The sequence below is a fragment of the Mobula hypostoma genome, chromosome 3 (assembly GCF_963921235.1).
Source record: "Mobula hypostoma chromosome 3, sMobHyp1.1, whole genome shotgun sequence".
NCBI classification, from domain to species: domain Eukaryota; kingdom Metazoa; phylum Chordata; class Chondrichthyes; order Myliobatiformes; family Myliobatidae; genus Mobula; species Mobula hypostoma.
In genome coordinates this window covers 222,089,390-222,112,853 of record NC_086099.1, presented here as the reverse complement: position 1 = coordinate 222,112,853, position 23,464 = coordinate 222,089,390, and the positions used below count along the sequence as shown (strand labels likewise).

The window sequence follows — 23,464 nt, the reverse complement described above, 5'->3', positions numbered from 1 at the left end:
AATTTACAATGACCGATTAACCTACTAACCGTATGTCACTGGACTGTGGGAAACCGGAGCACCTGGAGGAAACCCATGTGTTCACAGGAAGGGCGTACAAACCTTACAGACTACAATGGAATTGAACTCAACTCCCCAAACTGTAATAGCACCACCCTAACCTCTATGCTACCGTGGCGTCACTCTACAACTCCACCAGGTAGTCTTCTGCATTGTCAACAGTTTGTGAGAGAGGTTGTAGAGAAAAAGCTGGACATGCCCACTCATCTACTGTACTGATGAATGGAGAGGTACAGTACTGTGCAAAAGTCCTAGGCATACACAAATATATAGCTGGTGTGCCTAAGACTTGCACAGTGCTGTAGTAATTTTATGTATTACACTGTACTGCTGCCACAAAAAACAAATGTCATGATATGTTAGTGATGACAAACCTGATTCTGATATGGGTCTCTATTGTGGACTGAGAATGGCAATGGGGGAGGGAGAGGGGAATTATAGTTGGGAAGAAGGGAAGGGAGAAGGGAGGGAGCGGGAAATACCAGAGAGGCATTCTATAATGATCCATAAACCGATTTGGAATCAAATGACCTTGTCTGGTGTCTCCTTCCCCGGCACTCCTTCTCTGCCATCTGTCCCACACCCCTACCGCGGCGCTCCACCCTCGCCATTCCCAACATCCTTTGCTCCCATCATATTTACAAACTAGTCTTCCACTCCATGTTGACAAATACAGTCTTAGCTGTTTTGATGTTTCAATGTAAATGCAACAAAGAACAGCTAATCTTTTCTCTTGAGCTGATAATCTACCCGGTCATGGCCCTTACTCCTTAATGTCTGCCACAATCTCTCAGCAGCTGTGACACTTTATTCTGCATTGTTATTGCCTTTCCCTTGATGTACAATATATGGATGGCATGCAAGACAAGCCCGGTAACTCGGTAAACCAATTACCATTTCTCTCCCTTCGTAACACCCACGTGAAGAATGGGTGATAGGTGAAAACCTGCAGGCACAGGGAGGAGGAACAGTTCGCCATTACGAGCTTTGACAGGCTGTGATAAGGAGCAGCCTCCGTCACTCCTGGGGGCTCTAAGTAAATGGTGTGACTTGCAGGGAATTACACCAACCGTCACCAGTCGGAAAAAGATAGAAGAAATCTCAAGTGCCTTCTCTGTTCCCACATGCCTTTATCTGCCTTTCCGTCAAGTGCACAACGAAACTTGGATTGTTTTCTCTGGAGCGGATGAGGGGACATCTGATAGAGGTTTAAAAGATTAAGAGAACCATAGATAGAGTAGACAGACAGCATCTTTTTCCCAGGGTTGAAATGACTAATACGAGAAGGCAGGCATTTAAGGTGAGGGGGTAATTTTAAAGGAGATGTGAGGAGCAAGTTTTTTTTTATAAACACAGGGAGTGCTGGGTGCCTGGAATTTGCTGCCTGGGGTGTTGGTACAGGCAGAAGCACAAGAGGTATTTAGATAGGCACATGGATGTGAGGAAAATGAAAAGATATGGGCATCATGTAGGCAGAAGAGATTAGTTAGCCATTTGATTACTAATTTAATTTGTTCGGCACAACATTGTTCTATGATCTACGTTTATGAAACTCCCTTAAATGTGGCTGTAGTTTCTGATTCAATTCCATGAAACCCAGCATCAAGTAATTCTCACATTAAACAAAATCTCACTTCCTCACACCCTCTCAATTGCTGGAAAGAATATTTACCTGTTGACTCACACAGCTGTACAGCACAGAAAAGGCCTTATAAACCCACATCGTCCAGGTCATCCATGATGCCTGGTTGCACTAATCTCAATTGCTCTCACTAGGCTCATATCCCGCTTTGTCCTTACTTGTATTACTGGAGATGTAAGACTGCAGATTGGAGTCATAGTGTCAGAGAGCACACAAGCAGACCCTTCAGCCCAACTCATCCATGCCAACCATGATGACTAGCCACACTAAGCTCATATACCTGAATTAGGCCGATATCCCTCTTTGCCTTTCCTATCTACGTTCCTGTCCAAATCTGTATTAAGCATTTTATATATCAAAATAGACTTTATTTGTATAGGAATGATGAACATGTGAAAAGAAAGAAAAATCTTTTTCCTGAGGATGCAGAAAACGCCAAATGTCCGTCGACCCAGAATCAGAAAGGAAAGAGTTAATCAAAGTTGCAGATTTATTAGGTAAGGTCCGTAAAGGAGCCGAACGGTCCAAAGCTGGAGACAAACAGGTATTAAGATCTCCGCCCCAGATCAATGAAAACTCGTTCAAATTCGGAAACTGATTAAATAATGATTTATAAAATTCCGCACAGTCCATATTAGGAGCATAAACATTAACCAAAACTATTTTTTTATTAAATAGTAAACCACTAACCAATAAAAATCTACCATTCGGATCAGAAAAAATATCCTGTTGTATAAAAGTAACTGAGGAATCTATAAAAATAGAGACGCCTCGAATCTTAGCATTGGAGTTCGAATGAAATTGTTGCCCCTTCCAGAATTTAAAAAAACGTAGTCTGTCCCCCCTCCGTACATGGGTCTCTTGTAAAAATAAAATTTGTGCTTTAAGTCTCCGGAACACTTTAAAAACTTTTTTCCTTTTAATAGGATGATTAAGACCGTTAGTATTCCAGGAGACAAAATTAATAATAGACTCCATAAATCCTAAAGTCAACCCACAGCGAGGAGGATTGACGATAGGCTTGACCCACGAGCCCGGAGAGGAAACAGAACATACAAAAGATACCGGGAAAAAGGACGCAACCAGTACTTCAATAATGTATATAGCCCAAAGAGAAAAAAACTAAAACGTGAAGCCCCTCCCACCACCCCCCACCCCAAGACCCCAAGGCAAAATCTAAAGCAGACCCGCCCGAAAGAAGCAAGCACTAAAACTAGCCCCATGACTTCCGGTATACGCTCCCTAAAAAAAAGGTATAAATATGAAAAAGATCAGCTAATTGTAAAACAGTAAAAAAGTAAAAAAAAAGGTAACTCAATTAAAATACACACACAACAGAACAAAAGCCAGAAAATATATATTAAAAAAAAACCACGATAAACCCCAAACCCATGAATAAACAAAACAACAAGAAAAAATAAGATTATTAACATAAACTAGTTATAAAAAGCAAAACAAAATAAAATTTAAAAAAAAACTACAAAATTTAAGGCCACACAGGAAATACGTAAAATGACAATAAGGAAGTAACCACCCAGAATCCCCTGGAAAAAAAAAGAAATGACGCAGTTAAAAAGAAAGTTTAGCAACCATATTAAGAAATCAAAAATAAACTTTTCTGCCCAAATAGGGCACGAAAAAGTTAAAACCAACCAATTCACAGCCTCCGATCAACAGAGATAGTTAAAAAAATAACAATTAAGATGCTGAAAGTGAAAATTGATCCAGATAACTCTGGGCATCCGATGGAGAATCAAAAAAACGAAGGGCTCCATCTAACATGCGAATCCTTAGACGTGCTGGGTACAGCAGCACTGGTCTTAAATCCATCTTATAGAATTCCGACATCACAGATCTGTAGCGAACCCGTTGGTCCCAGATTGGTTTACTGAAATCTTCCACGAATCGGAACTTAAGATCCGAAAAATCAATGAAACCTTTAGATCGAGCGAATCGAAACAGTCTCTCCTTGTCTTGAAAGTAATGAAAACGTAAGATAACATGTCTAGGTCTATCTGACCTAGACGAGTATGATGGGACTCTGTGAACACGATCCAGTAGCGGTGGTTGGTCAGGAAATACAGTAGGGAATGCATCTTTTAAAAGTTGAGAAAATACTTCATGGGGTTGTTAGATTCAACAGCTTCACGCACCCCAATCATTCGTAAATTCTGCCGTCGCATTCTAGATTCTAAGTCAGAGTTTTTAAAAGTCAGAAAGTCAAGTTTCTTCTTCATTACATTAGTTGTTTCTTCGATTTTCCCCATCTTAAGCTCACTTTGTTGCGTGGATTTTTGAAGATCAGATATAGCCGACTGATGTTCCGCAATAGATGTTTGCATCTTATCGGTTGAATCGGCAATTTTCTGGAGATTAATTGAGATTTCCGTATGAATCAGGTCCTTAACAGAGACTGCAATTTCCGTACGAATCACCTCCATAACAGAGGTTGAAATTTCCCTCTGAATTAACTCTGAAATAGCTTTCAAAGTCACCAGTGATTCAGTCGGAGGAAATCCATGCCTTTCGGTTTAACTGGAGGTTTACCATCCTTGCCGTTTTTCCCGTTCTTAGACATAGCAGATCTAAGATGCATCCAGTTATCGGAGAGTTCAATTTAATTCAAAGTATTGTAAGAGTTGATACCTTAATGGTTAATTAAAGTATAGCTGATCATAGAAAAAAAACTCAGAGGTAATGGAGCGAGTCAAGAACGCGACTTCACTCCATGAGCGCTACCGGAAGTCCCCCCGACTTTATTTGTAATAATAAAAAAAAAATTAATTTACAAGAATACACGGTGCATTGCCTTTTCCATTTTTACATTCATTACATATTGTTCTATTACATTTCTGAAAGTAATAGGACTGTTGCCACTCATGCGGGTTCCTGGGGTAGTACACTACTACAATAATTTGAGGGGTTTCCTCACCCCACCCAGCCCCTCCCTGTCTAGTAGCAGATGAACCCTCCACTTCAGTTCTCTCCCACCGAGCTCCTGTGGTGACTGCACCGAGTTTCAGCGTGTTCCTCAGCACGGACGCCAGCAGCCTGGAATGAGCCAGTTGGAAGCATTCCTCTACCGATGTCTCAACATGCTGGCAGACCAACAAGTTTCAGGCAGACCAAAGGGTGTTGCTCACCAGCAGCCCTTGAAGTGTGTGTGTGTCTCTCTCTCTGGGAACACCTCAATCTGCCTTTACCACTGCATTCCATATTCCACCATCCTCTGCACCAAAAACTTGCCTCTCACGTCTCCTTTAAATTTCTCCGTGCTCATCTTAAACTTGTGACTCCAGCTCAAGACTTCCTTGCCCTGGGGGTAAATATCTATCTAGAGCAACACGCACAAAATGCTGGAGGAACTCAGCTGGTCAGACAGCATCTATGGACATGAATAAATGGTCAAAGTTTTGGGTCAAAACCTTTAATCGGAACTTAGAAAGGAAAGGGGGAAGAAGCCAGATTAAAAAGGTGGGACAGAGCACAAGCTGGAAGGTGATAGGTGAAGCCAGGTGAACCCAGCTTTTCACTCCATTCCCCTCCCCACCCACAGACTTTCCACTCAACTGTTCTCCCCTATCCCCTGCCTTCTCCCCCACCTTCTTTTTCTGGCTTTTTTCCATTTCCTTTCCAATCCTGACGAAGCTTCTTGGCCCGAAATGAACACTGCTTATTCCCCTTCCACAGATGCTGCCTGATCTGCTGAGTTCCTCCAGCATTTTGTGTGTGTTTCTCTGTACACAACATTTTAAGTGCAGTGTGCTAGGAATGGGGATAAGAGAGAAATATGAAAGTTGATAATAAAATCATCTTTAGTTTGTGAACAACAAATTTCATGGTATATGCTAGTGATATTAAACATGATTCTAATTCTGTTTCTGAAGTACAGGAATAGGGAGAGAGGGTCAGAACAAACAATGATCCAATCAAGCAAATCAAACAAATAGGAAACAAGAAAATGTCAGAATCAGATATATATTACTGACATATGAAATTTGTTGTTTTGCATCCATCTTTATTCCACACTTGGGGAAGACGTGGACATTTTAGAGAGGTTGCAGAGGAGATTTACCAGGATACTGCCTGAATTAGACAGCATGTCCTCTGAGGATAGGTTCACAGGTTAGGATCCCATCAGAGGCTACAGAGACAGTGGACGTAGATGTATTGTAGGAAATAACTATATTCTCTAACCAACATTACATAAAACTCTTTGAAGGATTGTCAACTTGTCATGGTGGATGAGCTTGTGCATTCCTGAGATCTCAAGAGCGCTGGCATCTGGAGCTTAGCTTCCGGTAGGGTCAAGGGGAGATTCCAAACAAAGAGCGATCCAACCAAGACCTCAGCAGTGAAGCTGGCAGAAGATGATGACACATCACAATGGCAGTGAAGGCAGAGGAAGACTGCAACAGTGATGGGTCCCGAGTCATCTTGCATTATATACCACCGAACCCTGACCCTGATCTGTCAAGGTCTGCGTAGTCATTCTCCATCAAGGGAATAACTCCTCGGGAGAACCTCATACTTGTCTCAAGTGATCACACTATCACAATAAACCATTCACCATCACACAACTGTTCATGGGAGCTTCCTGTGCATAATTTGACTTCACTCAGAAGTACATCATTGGCTGTCACTACCTTAGAGCAGTAGTTATCTTCAGGTGACCCACCTTAGCTAAACAGTGCATCCACGTGACCTAATGATAGTGACTGGCTGACTGTACATCAGATAGCAGGTGCAATTAAGCCATTGTTATAAGGAAGACCCAGCCCTGAAGCATTTAATTTATTGATCTGTTTTCAAACCACAAGGTGCAGCTATGTAAACAGGAATGAGTTCTATTAGAACAGCAGAGGTATTATAGAGTGAGCAGTCACCTTTTACTTCTGTGTTTTGTCCAGCTATTGTACAGCCCAGTAGTTTATAACTACAAATGGCAACTCGTGCTACGTTAATTGTTCAGTTTCAGATTGGTACATTTACATTCAGTGGCCACTTTATTAATGATCTCTTGCATCTAATAAAGTGGCCTCTTAGTGAGTGTTTGTGGTCTTCTGCAGCTGTAGCACTTCAAGGTTCAATGCCTTATGCATTCAGAGATGCTCATCTGCACACCACTGTTGTAATAGACATAGACATACTTTATTGATCCCGAGGGAAATTGAGTTTTGTTACAGCTGCAACAACCAAGAAAATAATGTGTGGTTATTTGAGTTACTGTCAGATTAAACCAGTCTAGCCACACCCCTTTGACCTCTTTCATTAAGAAGGTGTTTTTGCCCACTAAACTGCTGCTCACTGAATGCTTTTTTGTTGTTTTTTGTATCATTCTCTGTAAACTCTAGAGACTGTTGTGCGTGAACATCCCTGTAGATCCACAGTTTTCTTAGATACTCAAACCACCTCATCTGGCACCAACAATCATTCCACAGTCAAGGTTACTTACATCACAATTTTTCCCCATTCTGACATTTGGTCTAAGCAACACCTGGACCTCCTGACTATGTCTGCATGCTTTTATGCATTGAGTAGCTACCGTATGATTAGCTGGTTAGACATTTGCTTTAATGAGCAAGTGTACACATGTACCTAAACATGTGGCCAAGATTGGCAAAGATTTTCAGCGAGATGGAGTAAAGAATGGTTAATAGGGTTACACACAGATCAGTGACTATTTCATGGAATCATATACAACAGGCTCAAGAACCTAAAATATAAACAGAAGGTATAGGAAATCTATGGGGAAAATAAATCAGCACGATCAAGTGGCAGAGCAGACTTGATGGGCTGAATGACCTAATTGCTCTCATGTCTTATGGTGGCATTTTTTTAAAAACCATTTTTCGTCCTTCCTGAAGCTTTGCAAATCACTTTTTCAGGAGGCAAGTATTAATTCTTCCTAGAGGCTTAAGGAGGTTCGACTTATCATTGAACACTCTTAAATTTTGATGCTGACTGGTTGCATTATGGTCTGGTACAGCAATTTGAGTCTGCAGGTGGTCAGAGGTCTGCGGATCTGGGCAAGGGACTAAAGGTTGGAGGTCTGAAGTCTGCAAGTCTAAGAGTCTGGGGCAAAGGAATGGTGGTCAGAGGCCAGGAGGCAGCCTGTCCTAGGGTTGGAGGCCTGTCTGTGAGAGTGTGGGGAAGGGTGCAAAAGGGACCTGTTTTGCTCTTGTTGTCTTGTCTTGTTGTTGCTGCTGCTTATGGTTGTTCTGCTGAACATTATGAGTATGTTATATTGGCGCTAGAATATGTGGCAACACTTGCAGGCTGCTCCCAGCATATCCATTGGTTGTGTTGGTTGTTAACTCAAATGAAACATTTCTGTGTATATTTTGATGTACATGTGATAAATAAATGAATCTGAATCTGAAACTACAGAGAGTTGTGGACTCTGCTAAGTACTACCATACCATCAGTAATAACTATAGGAGGCACTGCCTCGAAGCAGCATCCATCATCAAAGATCCCTATCATCCAGATCATGCCATCTCCCAGCTACCATCAGAACAGAGACACAGAAGCCAGAGGTTTCACACCACCAGGTTACTCAAGGACAGCTACTTCCCTTCAGCCATTTGGTTCTTGAACCAACCAGCAGAACCCTGATCTCTACAGTTTAGCAACACACCAACACAAGTGAGACTTCCTGACAGCGTAACATTTTAATTCCAATTCTTACCTCCTCTTGTGCCAAGATGAGGCACCCTCAGGGTGGAGGAGCAATACCTCATATTCATTTTGGGTACTCTCTAATCTGATGGCATGAATACTGATTTCTCTTTCAGTTCAACAAATTCCATCTCTCCTCTATTCCCCACTCTGACCCTGCACTTCTTCTCCCCACCTATTAGTTCCCCCTAGGTCCCTTCCTCCTGTTGTCCACTCTCCTCTCCTATCAGATTCTTTGACCTTTCTCACCCACCTGGCTTCACCTATCATCTTCCAGCTAGCCTGTTTTCCCTTACCCCCGCCTTTTTTATTCGAGCATCTTCCCCCTTCCTTCTCAGTCCTGAAGAAGGGTTTCAGCCTGAAACATCAACTTTTCTCTTATCCATAGGTGCTGCCTGACTTGCTGAGTTCCTCCAGCATTTTGTGAGAGTTGCTTTGGATTTCCAGCATCTGCAGACTTTGTGTTAGCAAGAGAATGACCATTTTGCACAAAAGTGCACTTTGTGATTATTTTTTGCAATCTTTCTTATAAAATGTGTATAATTTATGGTTTTCTTGTGCATGCTGCATATATGATGCTACAGTATGTGCCTGTGATGAAGCTGTAAGTTTTTCATTGCACCTGTGCATACATGGTCCTTGTGCATATGCCAAACTCGACTTTGACCTTGACTTGTCTATGTGAGAGAACAGCCTTCTGTTAATCCCATGCTTAAAAAATAATTAAAGCTTAGTCATTAATGGCTTTGCAATCTAAAATACGAAGCAAAGGCAGTTCTTTGTTGTATCCTAGCCAATATTCACCCATCAATTAATGCTAAGGAAACCAGACCAATTAGTATTGCAAATTGCCTACCATGGTTTCTAAGGTGCAACAGCAACAAGAGTTTAAGCTTCACTGCTTCTCATGCAGGAATTTGGGGTCAATGTAATGTAAGACAGGATGTTGTGTTGAAGTTGTACAAGACACGGTGAAGCCTAATGTGGAGTTTCATGTGCAGTTCTGGTCACCTAGGCTATAATGGATGGGCGGGATGTGCCCATGACATATTGACTATTCTGCTAATCCCATCGACCGAATGGACTAGCAGAATAATCAATACATCTTGGGCACATTCCACCCCACCATTGGAAGTATCTACTGGAGGTTCTGCCTTTAAGAAGGCAGTGTCTATCAAATATGCCCATCATCTGGGCTATGCTACCTTCTCTGAAAGTATTCACCTTCACCGAACTATTAATCTGCCCAGTCCCATCAACCTACACCTGGACAATAGCCCTCCATACCCCTCCATCCAGGTACTCATCCAAATTTATCTTTAATGTTCAAATCAAACCTACATCAACCACTCAGACGCACGCAGCTTGCTCCACAATCTCACTGAGTAAAGAAGATGCCTCTCATGCCCCACTTAAATATTTCTCCTTTCACCCTTAACCCAAGACCTCTAGCTCTAGTCTCACCCAAACTCAGTCAACACGTGGAACAGTCCAACTTCCACACCTACACTTGTATTACTCCCCAACACTTCCTATTCTAAACAAAAGAAAATCGGCAGATGTTGGAAATCTAAGCAACACACACAAAATGCTGGAGGAACTCAGCAGGCCAGGCAGCATCTACGAAGAAGAGTACAGTCGACGTTTCAGGCCGAGACCATTCAGCAGGACTTCCTATGTTACATTGATGACCGCATTGGTGCTGCATCCTGCGCCCATGCTGATCTCGTCGACTTCTTCAATTCCACCTTGCCCTCAAACTTACTTGGTCCATTTCTGCCCCCACCCTCTTTCTTGACCTCTGTCTCCATCCCTGGAGACTGTCCTCTTTTATAAACCTATTGGTTCTCACAGCTACCTGGACTATAGATCTTCCCACCCTGTCACTTGTAAAAATGCCATCCCCTTCTTTCAGTTCCTCTGCTTCTGCTGCACCTACTCTCAGAACTACTGAGATGTATTCCTTCTTCAAAAGGGGCTTCCCTTCCTCCACCATCGTCGCAGTCCTCACCCGTATCTCTTCCATTTTGTGCAATTCTGCCCTCACCCCATTCTCCCACCACTACCCCAGAGATAAGGTTTCTCTTGTCCAGCACATAATTCTCCGTAACTTTTGCCATTTCCAACGGGATCCCACCACCAAGCATGTCTTTCCATCATCCCCCACTTTCCACAGGGATCGTTCCCTATGCGACTCCCTAGACCATTTGTACCTCTCCACTGATCTCCTTCCTGGTACTTAGCCTTGCAAGTAGAACAAGTGCCACACCTCCTCCCTCACTACCATTCAGAGCCCCAAACAGTCCTTCCATGTGAGGTGACACTTTAGCTGTGAGTCTGCTGGTGTCATCTACTGTATCCAGTGCTCCTGGTGTGACCTCCTGTATATCTCTGAGACCCGACATAGATGGGGAGTCCGCTATGCCGAGCATCTATGCTCTGTCTGCCAGAAAATGTGGGATCTTCCATTAGCCACCCATTTCGATTCTACTTCTCATTCCCATTCCAACATGTCAGTCCCTGGTTTCCTCTACTGCCACGATGAGGCCACACTCAGATTGGAGGAGCAACACTTTATATTCCATCTGGGTAGCTTCCAACATCGATTTCTCAAACTTCCAGTAATGGACCCCTACTTCACCATTCCCCATTTCTGTTTCCCTCTCTCACCTTACCTCCTTACTTGCCCATCACCTCCCTCTGCTGCTCCTTCCTTTTCCCTTTCTTCCATGATCTTCTGTTCTCTCCTGTCAGATTCCCACTCCTCCAGCCTTTTATCTCTTTCACCAAGCAACTTCCTAGCTCTTTACTTCACCCCTCCCCCTCTCCATTTTATACTTCTTCCTCTCTTCCTCCCTTTCCCTGCCTTCTTACTCTGACTTCTCTGATGAAGGGTCTCAGCCAGAAACATCAACTATTTACTCTTTTTATAGATGCTGCCTGGCCTTCTACGTTCTTCCAGCATTTTGTGTGTGTTGCTTTGGATTTCCAGCATCTGCTAATTTTCTCATCTCAGTGGGAAAAGCCGGTTTGCATTTACCCTATCTATACATCTCATAATTTTGAATAAGTTTATCAAATCTCCTCTCATTCTCCTATACTCCAGTGAATAAAGTTCTGACCTAGTCAATCTTTCCCTATAACCCCTGGAGTAGGTTTAAAGGGCTTGTATTGTGCTGTAGTGTTCTATATTCTGTGACAGGAGGACCTCATGTTTGGCCTTTCCCCAAGAGTCTCCGTGGTAGCTGCACCAAGCTTCATTGCTTGTGGTTGTTCGTCAAGGCGTCTGGGACTCAATTTGATGTTAGTTTGAAGGTATGGTAATGAGGGGGTTCCGCCCAACTTCCCTCCACCCCCCAGATTCTACCATTGACCTATGTACTATAGATAGCTTACAGAGACCAACTATCCCATCATTCCCCGTGTCTTTTGGATGTTGTAGGGAACCATGAAGAAACCTACAGAAGAATCAGATCCTTCCTCTCTTACACCAAGGAGAATCTCTGTCCACAGTGGATCTTGCTGCTAGTTAATATTTGCCATGGAAGGCACCTACTGTAATGCCTACTCTCTTCAAGGACTAAAGGTTACCAGCTATCCTGTACCTGATTCCAGGTGCCCGAGTGGCACAAATCTTGGCCGTGATTTTAACAGCACCTGTACTAGTTATTAGTAGTGAACCAGTGCCAGCTATTTAGATTTATGGATATTAGAGTATTGATTCATTTACATGATGTGGGTGTGGCTGACAGGGCTGGTCATTATTGTTCATCCATAACTACTGATAGTGAGATACAGTCACGCAGCACCGAAACAGGCCCTTTGCCCTGACTCATCCATGCCAACCACGATGTCCATCTCAGCTAGACCTATTGACCCACATTTGCTCCATATTCCGCTAAACCTTTCCAATCCATGTTGTTGTTAATGTACCTGCCTGGTATGTAAATATCAATGCCTTTGAACAGAAAAGCGTACAAAAAGGTTGTGGATATGACTCAGTCCATCGTGGATAAAGCCCTCCCCACCATTGAGCAAATCTATACGGACCACCATCACAGGAAAGCAGCATCCATCATTGAGGACCCCCATCATCCAGACCATGCTCTCTTCTCGCTGCTGCCATCAGGAAGGTGGTACAGCCTCAGGACTCCCACCACCAAGTCAGAACAGTTATTACTCCTGAACCATCACGCTCTTGAACCATAGGGAATAACTTCACTCAACTTTACTTGCCCCAACACTGAACTGTTCCACAGCCCATGGACTTACTTTCAAGGACTCCTCAGCTCATGTTCTTGATAATTACTGCTGATTTATTATTATTCTTGCTTTATATTTACAGTGAATGCACACAAGAAAATAAATCTCAGGGTTGTACAGTATATGGTGACATATATGTACTTTGATAATAAACTTACTTTGAATTTTGAACACTTCTTTTGACAGCTCATTCTATAAATGTGACACTCCTTTTGGGTCTCTTTTCAGTCTGTGATCTCTCACCTTAAACCTATGCCCTCCAGTTTACGAATCCCCAACCCTGGGCAAGGGCAAAACTCACAAAATGCTGGAGGAACTCAGCAGGTCACACACAGCATCTATGGAAAAGAATAAACTGCCGATGCTTCAGGCCAAAATCCTTCATCAGGACGGAAGAGGAAAGAGGCCAGAATAAGGTGGTGGGAAGGAGGGGAAAAGAGTACAGCTGGCAGGCGGTAGTTGAGACCAGATGAGTGGAAAGGTGGGTGGCTGGGGGACAGAATATGAATTGAGAAGCTGGAATATGATAGGTGGAAGAGGTGAAGGGCTGAATAAAGAGGAATCTGATAGAAGAAGAGTGAACTGGAAAGTGAGACAGAGGCAGAGTTAAGATGGCGCTAAACGGCGACTCCTTTGCTTACATCTTTGGAAACAGCTCTATTTCCATCTTTAATATCTTTATTTTTCCCTTTCAGGGTTCTTTTGAAGACCTTGACCCGGAGTTACACGCAGACTTTGGTTTTTTGCAGGAATGGGACCTGTTCTCGGGGTTTCAGGACTGGCCGTGATTCGGCATGCCAAGGGTTCAGCCTGAGAGTCCGGCTTGTATTTGGAAGCCTAAGATCTTGGGGCTCTGGAGACGGGCGGATCGAGGGTCAGCGTCAAGGCAGGAGACCCGTGTGTCATTGGGGGAGTCAGAAAATCTGCTGCTGTGTGCTCAAAGACCAGAGATCTTTGCAATATTCAGGCACAGAGCTTGATAAAAAGCGACGTCATGGACTTTTAATATCGTAAACCGTTTATTTTGTCTCCCCACTCGCTGGGAAAATGGAGACACCTACCTCCGTTATTAGGGAGAGAGACAACCTGCGGTACGTCAAATGCCAGATGAAATGCAAAGTCTTTGGGGTAACTGCAAATCTGTGTCTTTGCTATTGCTTTGCTCACATCGAGTGCTCAGTGGCAGTGCTGATGCTTACATTTTTTTGCTGGTGGGGGGGGGGATTGTTGCTTGCTGCGCTTACTCCTGGGAGGGGTGGGGGGGGACTGGGGTTATCACATTTAACTGTCGTTCACTCTTTGGGGCATTTCTCTGTTTTTGTGGATGTTTGCAAAGAAAAAGCATTTCAGGATGTATGTTGTATACATTTCTCTGACATTAAATTGGACCTTTTGAATCCTTTCAACCATGGAGAAAAGGAAAAGGAGGCAGGGGAACCAGAAGGAGGTGATGGGCAGGTGAGAAGAGAAGCAATAAGAATGGAGCCAGAATGGGGAACAGAAAAAGCGAAAAGGGGAAGGGGGAGAAATTCTTAAGTTAGAGAAATTAACATTTGTTCCGTCAGGTTGGAGGCGACCTAAGATGGAATATGAGGTGTTGCTCCTCTAACCGAGTGTGGCCTCATTGTGGTAGTAGAGGAGACCATGGACTGATATGTCAGAATGAAGATGGGAAGTTGAATTGAAATGGGCGGCCATTGGGAAATCCCACCTTTGTTGGGGGATGGAGTGAAAGTGCCCCAATCTACATCAGATCTCACTGATGTTCTGAAAGACTGACATAAAGTTTAGCTTTATTTGTCAAAAAAATACATTAAAACATACAGCGAAATGCATCGTTTGCATCAATGATCAACAAAATCTGAGGATGTGCTGGGTGCAACCTGCAAGTGTCGCCAAGCTGTCGGTGCCAACGTAGCGTACCCACAATTCACCTTCACTAATCCATACATCTCTGGAATGCGAGATGAAACTGGAGCACCCAGAGGAAACCTACGAGTGGTCAGGGGAGAACATGCAGACTCTTTACAGACAGTAGCGGGATTTGAGCCCGTATAGCTGGAGCTGTGAAGCATTACTGCAAGTGCTACACTACCATGCTGCCCTTAAGAAAGTTGGGAGGTCCCAGCGAGCTTACCCACCTCTTTACAGCGTAACTGCAAGGTGAAATGGGAAAGTTTGCCCATGAATACAAGGAACAAGAGGAGGCAGCAATTTGGCCCTTTGATTCTATTCTGCCAGTTCATGCAACTCATAATGGATCTTCCACTCCAGATTAAAGACAGAATTTAGCTTTTTTGACACATGTACATCAAAACATACAGAGAAAGGTGTTATGTCCACCAAATCAAACCACTGAACATTGTTCCAGGCAGCCAATAAGAGACACCAAGCTTCCGGTGTCAACATAGCATGCCTCCACCTTACTAACCCTAACCTGTAGGTCTTTGAAATGTTGGGGAAACCAGAGCACCCAGAGGAATTCAAGCAGTCATGGGAGTACATAGAAACTGTGCACACTTCCCATATCCCGTGATTCCCATCAAATATTGAAAGGCCTAGCTGAGGATGTTTCCAATAGCAGTGTGTCTAGGATCAGAGGACTTGGGCTCAGATTAGGAGAAATCTTTCTAGTCAGGCAGAGGTGAATCTGTGGACAGCTGTGAAGGCCAAGTCATTGGGTATATTTAAAGTGGAGGTGGATAGGTACTTGATTAAGTCAGGGCATCAAAGGTTACAGGGAGAAGGCAGGTAAATGGCATTGAGAGGGATAGTAAATTAGTCATGATGGAAAGGTGGAGCACACTTGATGAGTTGAATGACCTTACTCTGCTGCTATTTTTTCTAAAGAATTCTTCTCTATCCAGAAAGCCACAGCTAATTTGAAAGGTTGCCTTCCTGTAATGTTGCCATTTGTACAAGAATAATGGAAATGTAGACAGGGTGCACAGTATATCTTTAGAACTTTATGCAAGCACATCAGAGTAAATGGTTGAGAAACATCAGATTTTTCAGGAAGTATGTCCTGTGGATATGAAACCATTAAGCCTCTCCCAAAATTGACTCTTTCCAAATAGATATGAGAGAGAGGGGGTGGGGAGGGAGAGAGGGGGAGAGAGAGAGAAGGGGAGAGGGGGAGAGGGGGAGAGGGGGAGAGGGGGAGAGAGAGAGAAGGGGAGAGGGGGAGAGGGGGAGAGGGGGAGAGGGGGAAGGTGTGCGGGGGGGAGAGAAAGAGTGTGCGGGGGAAGAGAGAAAGAGTGTGGGAGGAGGATTAAAAAAAACAGAGAACCAGAGAGCCAAAGGTAATGCTCTCGTAATCATACATTAAGCCTGAATCATAGTCATACTTTATTGATCCCGAGGGAAATTGGTTTTCGTTACAATGTGCACTCAGGTAGAAGGAAACATCCCATTGGTATTGTTAACCAGATCTTAGGAGCATTGTTGGCATCAATTCATTCACTGACACTTTCCTGTTTTGCCTCTGTCCACAGGTAAAGTCTGGTGTCATTTCTGCAAATATATATTTCACTTTCTCTAAAGGCAAAGACTGACTTGTCTGACCTGCTGAGCATCACCAGTGCTTTCTGATCATATGACCAACACAACCAATCTCCGAGGGCCTTATTGTCTACCTTAACAACTAATGCCATCTCATGTTTCTCAAACTGCACTGAACCTTTATTACTAGCCAAATATGCTCTCGTTTTCCTCAAACACTCATTGTTGCAGTGTCTGAACCACAATCAAAGATTAACTTCATTTGTCACACGTACATCAAAACATACAGTGAAATACGTCGTTTGCATCAATAACCTATACAGTCCAAAGATATGCTGGGGTAGCCTTCAAGTATCACCATGCTCCCAGCGAGGTGGTGTACAGGAGTGAGATAGATTGGCTGATGATATCCCAACACCCAACATCAGTAAGACCAAGGAATTGACTGTGTTTTTCAGGAAGGAGAAGTCGAGGGAGAACATATCAGTTATCATCAAAGGGTTAGCAGCGAAAAGGGTGAACAGCTCCAAGTTCCTGTGTGTCAACATCTCACAGGCTCTATCCTGGGCCCAACATATTGGTGCAATCACAAAGAAGGCATGCCAGTGGCTATACTTCATTAGGAGTTTCTGGAGATTTTGTATGTCACCAAAGATGCTAGCAAATTTCTACAGAGCACTGTGGCTAGAGTGGAGAACATTCGAAGTGTTTGCATCGCCGTCTGGTATAAAGGGAGCACTACACAGGATCGGGAAAAGCTACTGAGGGTTATAGACTGAGCCAGCTCCCTCAAGGGCACTAGCCTCCCGAGCATCGAAGATACCTTCAAAAGGCAATGCCTCAAGAAAGCGGCATCCATCGTTAAGGACCCTCATCCGTCAAGAATGCCCTCTTCTCATTACTACCATCAGGGAGGAGGTACTGGAGACTGATGACCCACACTCAAAGCTTTAAGAACAGCTTTCTCCCCTCTGCCATCAGATTTCTGAACAGTCAATGAACCCCTGAACACTACCTATTTTTGCTCTCTTTTCGCACTGTGCACACATACACAGGTGTGCGCAGCTTAACGTCCATTCGGACAACATCTGATCGCATATACGTCCGTAGTCCCGATTGGAGAACGTGACGCAGCACATGTAACCAATCTCGTGTATCGCGCATCTTGAGTGTAGTAGCGTTATCTCTCTGTTTAATTTTCTTTCGAAAATATTACCATAAAGTGCATCATGGCTTCCAAACGCAGCAAAACCACTCCTAGTAATAGCAAGAGGCAAAGGAAAAGTATTGATTTGGAAGTGAAACAAAAGGTTATCAAACAATATGAAGGTTGAAAACCAGTGAATGCTATTGCTCGGGATTTAGGCATGTCGCATTCGACAATCACAACGATCCTGAAAAACAAAGAAAAAATTCTGGAAGCTGTTAAAGGATCGGCTTCCCTGTAAACTACAAGGCTCACGAAAATGCGGGAGGGACCTATATCAGATATGGAGAAATTGCTAATGACATGGATTTAGTCAACACAGGTACACTACAGTACTCCATATAGGTTTGCTAAGTATATAATATGGTGTTCGCACAACGTCCAAATCACAGAACGTATCGCGGACGTTAAGTGACGCATACCTGTATATATACAAATTCATAAGAGGCGGGTTGTGAGATCAACGGTCCAGCTTATCGTACTCACAACAGCTCATAATAGTGGGACAGAAGCTGTTCTTGAGCTTGGTGGTCCTGTCACAACCACGGACTCTCTGTGGGGTCTAGACGCCCCCAAGAGCAGGCTGTGCATAGGTTCAGCAATTGCGCCAGTGAGTATGCACGTTCCAGCTAATTACTGCATCATTCTGGCAGTATTTAACTCCTTTTTGTTGTCATCCTGTTGAGACTTGAGCAAAGTTCAGTAATGTTACACTCCCTGCTTACCCTCATCCTTGTCCAGCAGAGAAGACTAACTCAAGGAGCGGTATCATTTAGTACAGTATTCATTATTGTTTCCAGCCCGTGTTAGTGTTAACTTTTAGTTTGAGTGTTTTAGTTAATGGCCCTGTTGGCCTAGCATTTAGTTTTTCTTTTCCTTTAAATTCTGCAACAATTCTTATTAAAATTGGTGAACTGTCGACTCATGTCAGTCTCTCTCTCTCTCTCTATACACTTGAGCCATATCTGAATGTTCTGACAGGTACGTGCTTTCAGGCTTTTATATCTTCTGCCCAATGGGAGAGATGTCCAGGGTGGGAGGAGTCTTTGATTATGTTGGCTGCTTTACCAAGGCAGAGAAGTACAGACAGTCCCATGGAGGGGAGGTTAGTTTCCATGGCGTGCTGAACTGCATCAATAACTTTGCAATTTCTTGCAATCACCGGCGGAGCAGTCGCCATACCAACTTGACTCCTACTGTTCCTCTTCACTGCGTCTCCTTTCAGATCAACCTCTTGTTGTTCCACCTCTTCTTTTTAAGCCCATCACCCCTACTGGGGCTGACAGCAGCTCACCAGAGTCCTTTGTCCTGGGCCAGTCTTTCAAGTTATCCTCGGGTGTAGCCCATCTCTGAAGATCCTTCCCCTCCCAGGGATGAGGACTTTGGAGCTTCTGTAGCTGTGTGTTGTTACAGGATAGAGTTGCTAGCTCCGTGCTTAACCCCACTCTTTTCCCAGCTGGGCACGGGGCTGTCCATGGTGGTGTTTTGTTCCCTCTCTCCTCTCATGAGATTGCCATTAATCACACAGAAAGCCATCTTTCATGAGTTTTGGCATCCTCTGCTATTTGGTGTTGGTTTATTATTGTCAAATGTACTGAACTACAGTGAAAAGCTTTTGCTTTGCGTGCCTTCCAAACAAATCACCCCAACCCATAATCACACTATGACATTGCGGGCAGAAGGGCCTTCTCCTGTGCTATTCTGCTCAATGTAAGAAGTTTAGCGGAGATTACGGGACACGCATCAAGCACTGTATTGTCCATTACTGGAGCTCCCCGGTTACAAATGAACTGGCTCATGGAAATCTAACTTTAAAACTCTCCAAAGTAGTTTTAATTTTCAAGACTAATATTGAGGATGCTTCATGGTATTCATTAGCGACTGTTATGGATCCCTCCCATTTTGGACATTGTCTGAAAGCATATACAACCAGGCTCAAGGACAGCTTCTATCCTGCTGTTAACAGACTATTCAATGGTCCCCTAGTGTGATAAGATGGACCCTTAGTCTTGTCATGACCTTTCACCTTAACATCTGCCTGCACCACACTTTCTCTCTAACTGTGACAACTTATTCTGCATTCTATTATTGCTTTTCCCTTATACTACCTCAAAGCATTGACGTGATAAAATTATCTGTGCAGATGGCAGCGGCAAAGATTTTCCACTGGGATAGTAATAAACTAAACAGCCAATATGCATTCCATAATTTAGAACATTACAACACTGTATAAGCCATTTGGCTCACGATGTTGCGCTGACATTTTACCCATCTCTAAGATCAGTTGAAATCTTCCCTTCCATATTGCCCTCCATTTTTCTATCATCCATGTGCCTATTTAAGAGTTTCTTAAATGTCCCTCATAGCAGGGTGTTCCACACACCACTCTATGTGGGGAGAAATGTAACTCTGACCTCCCCCCAATATATTTTCCCCAATCACCTTAAAATTATGCCCCTAAGATTTGCCATAATTAATTTAATTATGGGTGCTGTTGGGTTGAATATTCTATGAAAAGAAAATCTGTAGCAAGTGTACATAGAGCGATACAAGAAGGGTAGTGAAGAAAATGAATATTTCTGACTTTCAGAGGATTCTCATGAACTGAACCCCTGTGTAAGCCGAGGACTGTATGCATTCCTTGTCCGTTGTTCCAAGGACCAGGACAGGATATCCCACAACTCAGCACCCGAGAACTGAAGTCCCAAGGCATCTATAGGCATTTACATTTCTTTACAGGGGGCTGTAGACTTAGTCAGCTCCATCATGGGCACAACCCTCCCCACCACTGAGGTGATGACTCACCAAGACAATATCTAATACCACGAATTCATCATTCAAGACATGGGCTCTTCTCATTACTACCATCGGGGAAGTGGTACAGGAGCCTGAAGACCCACTCTCAATGATTCAGGAACAACTTCTTCCCCTCCACCATCAGATTTCTGAACGGACCATGAACCCACAAATATTACAGCTTTAACACAAGAGATACTGGAAATCCAGAGCAACACGCACAAAATGCAGCAGGAACTCAGCAGGTTAGGAAGCTTCGACAGAAATGAATAAACAGTCCATATTTTGGGGCTTGAAACACTGACTCTTTATTTTTCACCACAGATGCTCCCTGATCTGCTGAATTCCTTCAGCATTTTGTGTGTGCAACACTAGTTACTCCTTTTTTTTGGGGGGTATTTATTTATTTTATAGTTTGCATTAATTCTACGTATTTGCTGCTAGAAAACCCCCAAGAAGACCACAACCTTGCCCTGGTTTGGAGGCTTACATACCTCAATGACCCACAGAGCTATGGTGAGTGGAGGTCAGGGCTATACACTTTAGCACTTGGTAGGATCACCCAGGTCAAACAGGTCAAAGGGTAGAGGCCAGACTAAGAGTTGTCCAGCAGTCTTCCAGGTTTGGGGTTCAGCTCACGGCTAACAACCTTGACTGGTCAAACAAAACTGTTACAGGAACAGCAAAGAAGAATCCTTCTACATCTATGTGCGATGGTACTCCTGAGTCTCCACCCGGGACTTGCATGGCTGACAGTAGTGAAAACTGAGAGGAAACTACTAGCGTGATGAAGTAAGATGGTCAAGAACAGACAGAGATGGAGGACCTTCACTGCTGCCCTAAATGCCAGGAGGCGTAACGGGCAGTAGGCAAGCTGCCGCAAAACAATAATCATCACATTACACAAGAAAGCGATGATAAAACTGAAACACAAGATATTATGTAGGTGCTGAAAATCCAGAGCAACACACACAAAATGCTGGAAGAATTCAGCAGGTCAAGGCAGCAGCTACGGATTCTGCATTAACTTACTTCCTTAAGAGCAGAGCAGGTACTTGTATCCAGGTCCTTGTATAAAGGGCACTGGTGAACCAAGCGAGTTTTCAAACAACAGTCCAGCTGCCTCAGGCTCTTATTTACCCAAAACAGTTTTAAATATTTAAAACAAATTAACAAGCTGCCAGATAAGATTTGAATTTGCATTCTCTGGACTAAAGATCTAGGAGCATGTAACTGGAAAATTTACTGTATCCAAAACCACATTTTCCACTCTGCTCCTGACATTCCCCACTCAGACATAAGACAGGAGCAGAATTCGGCCATTTAGTCCATTGAGGCTGTCCAACGTTCCATTATGGTTGATATATTATCCCTCTCAACCCCATTCTCCTGCCTCTTCTCAGTAACCTTTGATGCCTTTAATCAAGAATATATCAACCTCTGCTTTAAATACTCAATGACTTTGCCCCCACAACCATCTGTAACAATAAATTCTAAAAATTCTCTACTAAAGAAATTCCTCATCTCTTCCTCCTCCACTCTTGAGCTCCCCACCCCGACATTCCCCACTCCTGCCCTCCCCTGATATTCCAAAGCAGTTCAAAGTTCAATTTTCTTGCAGGCATTCACAGTAGAACAAAGAAATACGAATAATACAAAAGAAATACAATAGAAGGAATGAGAAACCGCACACTAACAAAACCTGACAAGCAACCAGTGTGTAAAAGACAAACTGTGCAAATACAAAACAAACAAATAAATAAATAATACCGAGAATGTGATCCCACTCAACCCCATTCTCTGTAGCTATTTATATCTATTTTAGAAACATAGTTGAGGGATGGACAAGACTGGCAGCTCAAAGTTCTGGGATACCAGTAATTCTGGTTGAGATGCAATTAAGAGGGGGGTGATTTTGGTATTCATTCGGAAGAATATCAAAGCAGTACTCAGGGGGCCTATCCTGTGAGGAAAGATTCAGCGAGGCCAGAGGAAGAGGAGGCGTGTGTGGAGGCAGGAATAAGTATGTCACCAGCAACTCCAGCGATGTACCATGCAGAACAATCAAATTGGTTGTACCACCAACAGATATGTAGGGGCCAATGGACAGAATCGGACAAAACTGCAGTCAGCTCCATCTTGGGCACAAGCTTCCCCAGCATTGAAAACTTCTTCAAAAGGCGATGCCTCAAAAAAGAGCGGCTTCCATCATCAAGGACCCCCATCACCCAGGGTATGTCCTCTTCTCATTGTTACAATATTCAATGAGAAGGAAATTAGAAGGATATGGGATTAATCAGGGAAATGGGATTCGGATTAGGTACAGTGGAGGCCACAGGCACATCGCTATGACTGGAGCTCACCTTGATATTTCCTGTTCCCTCTCCCAATAATCCCTATTCCATCTAAACAAAAGTTTTCATTTCCTCCTTGATTAGCTTCTTAAACAACCACTGGACCCCTTCCACATTCCCTTCCCTTCTCCACTCACCCAGCCTTTATATTAAGAGTTTTATATATAATTGTGCTCTTTATCTTTTTTGTTTTTTATGCTGGAAACATTAAACAATCTTCAATCTTGCATCTTTTCCACATCCCCTTCAGCTGCCCTCTTGCCTCCACCCTCCCTGCACCTTCCCTGTTCCCACCCCCTCCACCGTTTTCCACAACCTCGACGTCTATAGGTTGCAAGGGAGGGGTGTGAATGGAAAGTGGGGCACACACAGTAGTGATCTGTGTTCACTCTGTAAGATCATCAATATTCAATGGTCAGACGTTCCGAGGATCGGTCATTAATGCCACAGAACTCGTCTCCGGAACTCGCTTGGGCGGCGCCAGCGGGATGGAACGACGTCCAGTCCCGTGCCCCCGAGTGCGGTGTGGGACGGGACGGGATGGGATGGGACGGGACGGGACGGGACGGGATCAGGGACTGATCTGGTGCCGGAATCGGAACGAGCTCGCCAGTTCCTTACCAAGACGGGTGAGGTTGGAGCGAGCCTGTCTCTCGGACGCCTCCCGCAGCTGCTCGTCCTCTTGCTCGGTGCGCGGGGGCTTGCGGATACAGTACATTTTACCCTGTAGAGATTTAATAACAGCCGGGAGAGAGCAGGAACGAAACTCCGCTCCCCACGCCTTCCCATGCAGTGACGTGGGAGGAAGCCTCTGACTCCTTGGCTGCACTTAAGGGCGGGTTTAAACTTATCATCCTTGTGGACGGGGATCTCTTCAGTGAGACATGCCCGCTGCTGTGATTGCAGAGGGAGGAGTTGGGGGTGTGGGGGAATGGGGAGGAGCGCTTCGCGGTCTCAACC

At 43.9% G+C, this 23,464-nt stretch overlaps 1 protein-coding gene across 2 annotated transcripts in view; it reads right to left on the bottom strand.

The window, feature by feature from the left end:
- Positions 1 to 23,464, bottom strand: part of plcd1a (phospholipase C, delta 1a) — a 193,170-nt gene that overhangs the window by 119,163 nt on the left and 50,543 nt on the right. Inside the window, exon 1 of one of the 2 annotated variants that reach the window (XM_063044572.1) lies at positions 23,126 to 23,327. The exons of the other annotated variant lie outside the window; for it this stretch is intronic. Coding sequence (XP_062900642.1) covers positions 23,126 to 23,222 — 97 coding nt within the window. The 5' untranslated portion in view covers positions 23,223 to 23,327. Of the gene's footprint in view, positions 1 to 23,125; positions 23,328 to 23,464 lie in introns of those variants that run through there. 2 annotated transcript variants of the gene reach the window in all.